Below are 3933 nucleotides of genomic sequence, written 5' to 3' on the forward strand. Positions count from 1 at the left end.
GTAACGGCTGCTGAACATTTAGTTTTGCCATCAGGAATAAATTACATTTTAAAATATATTAAAATAGAAAACCGGAATAGAAAATAGTTGTTTTAAATAGAAATAATATTACACAATTTTACTGTTTTACTGTCATTTTTGATCAAAGAAATGCAGCCTTGGTGAATTTAAGACATTATTATTATTATTATTATTATTATAAAATACACACTAGAATTTGTCCATTTTCAAAGAAAATGCAAGGGGTGCTTGGTCATGCAAACCTAACACAATGCTGGGATGTTTTAAGTGGTTACTAGGGCATTACAAAGTGGTTGCTAGGGCGTTATTTGTGATTGCTAGGTTGTTGAAGCATTTGAGCAAGTTCCACTAATAATACAGTAAAACGAATTAACTAACTAATAGTCTGTCTTTCAGTCCAGGTAAAGGTTCACTCCGAATGAATGTTAATTGTGTGGCGTTGAGTTGATTGTATCTGTACTGTGAGTCCTCGGGGCTTCCTGCTGACAGTCGGAGCGTGTGAATGCTGCCAGCTTCCAGTGCTTTATACTGCTGCAGATGTGAGCGCAGCCTCTACCACACAATAACCTCTCTCATTCCCGGCACCCCGCTGTCTGACTGTCTCTATCTCTCTTTATCTCCGTCCAGGAGAGCTTTAGTGGGAAGAAAGACAACCTCACAAACCCACAAAGCAACAGTCTGGCAATTTCGGAATGTTTCACCAAAACTAAACTTTTGATTCTGCCTCTTTCCTCAGATGGAATGAAGTTGGATGAGCGGCAGAAACAGGCAAAGGAGAGGAGGGTGGAGAGGGCCAAATATCTCGGTAAGACAACACAAGGCAGACAGTGAGACGGCACCGTCTGCCGTCTGATGTCTAGATGTGTTTGGACAAAATTAATGTCATTCATGCGTCAAACTCCGGAGGCTTGTGCAAAAGTGCAGGAAGGCTGTAAAGAAATACATGCAGACATTCCATGACTTTTATAGATTTTAACTGGTTAGAGGTGTAAAATCACATTTTTCAGACTCGCAAGCATGTGCATGCAGTTTACATTTTTGCCTATTTATTTATTTTAGTTTTCCACATTTTTAAATCTTTTTCCATTCTATATATCTCTTTTTCTCTTAAATACATACTTAAATTTGTATTCATATTTTATACATTATATAATATATTAATATTAAACATTCCTATTTATTTATTTATTAATTATTATATAAAAAAGTATAATACCCTGACACTACAAGCAGTTTCAAGTAAAAGCAGTTTCGGAAATGGATATATGGATATTTATGTAATAATATTTAGGCTAAATATTAAACATTTATATATTAACATGTATTTACAGTATATTGTAAATGTATTTACAGTATATTATTTACATTCATTTGTTTGTTTGTTTTATATTTATATATAATAATATTGTTTATTAATTTTCAGCTAATTTAAGTTTTAAAAATAATTTCTATTTTAAAATGTATTCAAATAAATGTCAGGAAACACTATTAAAATCACCTCTGGCTTGGTTGCATACAAGCTCTTTTTACTGTTTTCTAGGCTCCTAGATCCTAATATTATAAACCTTTTCCCGAGTTTGAACAATTTTGACTGAAATAACTGCTTCTGTGTCTTTACTAAACCAGCACTGTGAGATTTTCTTTTTCTCTACAGAGAATTATAAATATCTCACATGCTCCATGTTTTGTTTGTCCATCATATAACTGTGCTAGTCATGGCTGCTGAGATTGCTGTGCTGTGCTGCTCTGCTTTGCATGATTGACACAATGTTTGTCTTCTTTCTCACCTTCCCTCCCCAGAACAGCATAGCCAGACTCAAGGTAAGCCACTCCCCCGTCTCTGGTGGTGTCGGTGACTGATGCGCTTCATCCCTTTCTCTATAAAATGCTTATTCTCTTGTAGAGCTCCATTTCCATCGTGTCTCATAATCATAATTAGTGAAAGGTTGTTGGGTGCCTTAATTTTGAGTGAACACTGTGCTAGTCATGGCTGCTGAGATTGCTGTGCTGTGCTGCTCTGCTTTGCATGATTGACACAATGTTTTTGTCTTCTTTCTCACCTTCCCTCCCCAGAACAGCATAGCCAGACTCAAGGTAAGCCACTCCCCCGTCTCTGGTGGTGTCGGTGACTGATGCGCTTCATCCCTTTCTCTATAAAATGCTTATTCTCTTGTAGTGCTCCATTTCCATCGTGTCTCATAATCATAATTAGTGAAAGGTTGTTGGGTGCCTTAATTTTGAGTGAAAAGCTGTCACACTCCTCTGCTGGAAAATGATGCTTAAACAAACTTCTGATGAATACCAGTTTCTACATAACTGGTCAAAGCTGGCAATTTATGGTCATTAGCTGGTTCAAGCTGGTTTAGGTGGTCGATAAGATGGTTTACCAAAGATAACTGGCAAAGGTCAAGCTAGTAGACCACCTTGACTAAGCTGATTAGGACCTGGTTGGGCTGGTTAAATATGTCAGTGTTTTCTGTACAATGATCATATATGGTAATACATTTACAAATTACAATTTAATAAAATTTTTAAAATGTGTTTTAAAGATTTAATTTAGTTTATTTTAGAATATTGTAGAATTAGATTTTTAATCAAGTAGTGACTTACGGTTCAGAAAGTGAGTTGACTCAGTTCAATTCAAGTTTATTTGTATAGCACTTTTCACGATACAAATCGATGCAAAGCAACTTTACAGAAATTAAGTTTCTACAATATTTAGTTGTAGCTTATCAGTGGTGTCTGTCAGTTAATGTGCATATTGCAGAAATGTACGGAAAAATAAAATAAAGGGGTCATATTATGCGATTTCCATTTTTCCTTTCTCTTTGAAGTGTTACGAGCTCTTGGTGCATAAAGAAGATCTGTAAAGTTGCAAAGACTAAAGTCTCAAATCCAAAGAGATATTCTTTATAAAAGTTAAGAGTCAACCACCCCTACCTAAAACGGCTCGTTCTAACACGCCCCCACATGTCTACGTCACGATGTGGGAAGATTTGCATAACACCGCCCAAATGTTCACGCAAAGAAAGGTGTAACTTTTATTCTCGCTGTAGTATTGTTGCTGCCACCATGTCGTGAAGACGGGGTCGTCACATGTGTTTCGTTGTGAAAGCGAAACTACTTTGTTTGGTCTTCCAAAAGAGGACGATATCCGCTTCGTCATGCCTAGAGCTGATCCGTGTTGGTCGCTGAGGAAATACATTAACTTCGCGCTGTGGATAGCCGGATCGGCTTTCACCATGGACGAAGCGGAATCCAGCCCGAGGTCGTCACATGTGGTTGCAGCAAGCCCGCCGGCCGCTTCTTCGTCGAATCCACTGGCCTCCGCTCACTCAAGGCCGCCGTGTGTGACACTGTGTTTCGTTGTGAAAGCGAAACTTTGTTTGGCCTTCCAAAAGAGGACACGACTAGAAATCAGTGGTTAAGTTGTATTTACAACACTGTTCCAGAACAGTTCAACCCAAATATTCAGATGTGTCCAGCACATTTTATGGGGGACTGTTTCCTGATCCTGGAAGAGTAGACTACAATGCCGGCTGTTCTGACTCACAGACTGTAAGTATGTTTTTTATATATAAAGAATTTGCCACTGGTGATTCAAACGCGAGTTTTGGGCAGTGTAGAGTAGCGCTTGTTGTTTATCATTTCTCCGATCACAAATGCAGACATGGTTTTATGTTTACGCGGCGCGATGCAACTCATAAAAAGACAGTATAAGTCATTATAATCCATAATTATATCCCCACTGGATGCAACAAATGCCTCATTTATAATGGGTTTTAATGTTTTTGAATCATTGCTCCGGCCGGACACGGCATCATCACAATATGTTAAGGGGCGAAACATTTCCGTCACACGCTTGAGGTATTCGGCCAATCACAACGCACTGGATAGCTGGCCAATCAGAGC

At 38.2% G+C, this 3933-nt stretch overlaps 1 protein-coding gene across 8 annotated transcripts in view; it reads left to right on the forward strand.

Moving 5' to 3' along the window:
• LOC107556093 (MAP7 domain-containing protein 1-like) overlaps nt 1-3933 on the forward strand; it is a 45192-nt gene that overhangs the window by 21245 nt on the left and 20014 nt on the right. For 6 of the 8 annotated variants that reach the window (XM_016239103.1, XM_016239098.1, XM_016239099.1 and 3 more), the window contains exons 3-4: nt 758-826; nt 1822-1842. In XM_016239103.1, the coding sequence (XP_016094589.1) occupies nt 758-826; nt 1822-1842 (90 nt within the window). The remainder of the gene's footprint in view (nt 1-757; nt 827-1821; nt 1843-3933) is intronic. The other 2 variants (XM_016239100.1, XM_016239102.1) reach the window with 1 other exon arrangement.

Source organism: Sinocyclocheilus grahami, unplaced genomic scaffold (genome assembly GCF_001515645.1).
Source record: "Sinocyclocheilus grahami isolate Dianchi unplaced genomic scaffold, SAMN03320097.WGS_v1.1 scaffold555.1, whole genome shotgun sequence".
Taxonomy (NCBI): domain Eukaryota; kingdom Metazoa; phylum Chordata; class Actinopteri; order Cypriniformes; family Cyprinidae; genus Sinocyclocheilus; species Sinocyclocheilus grahami.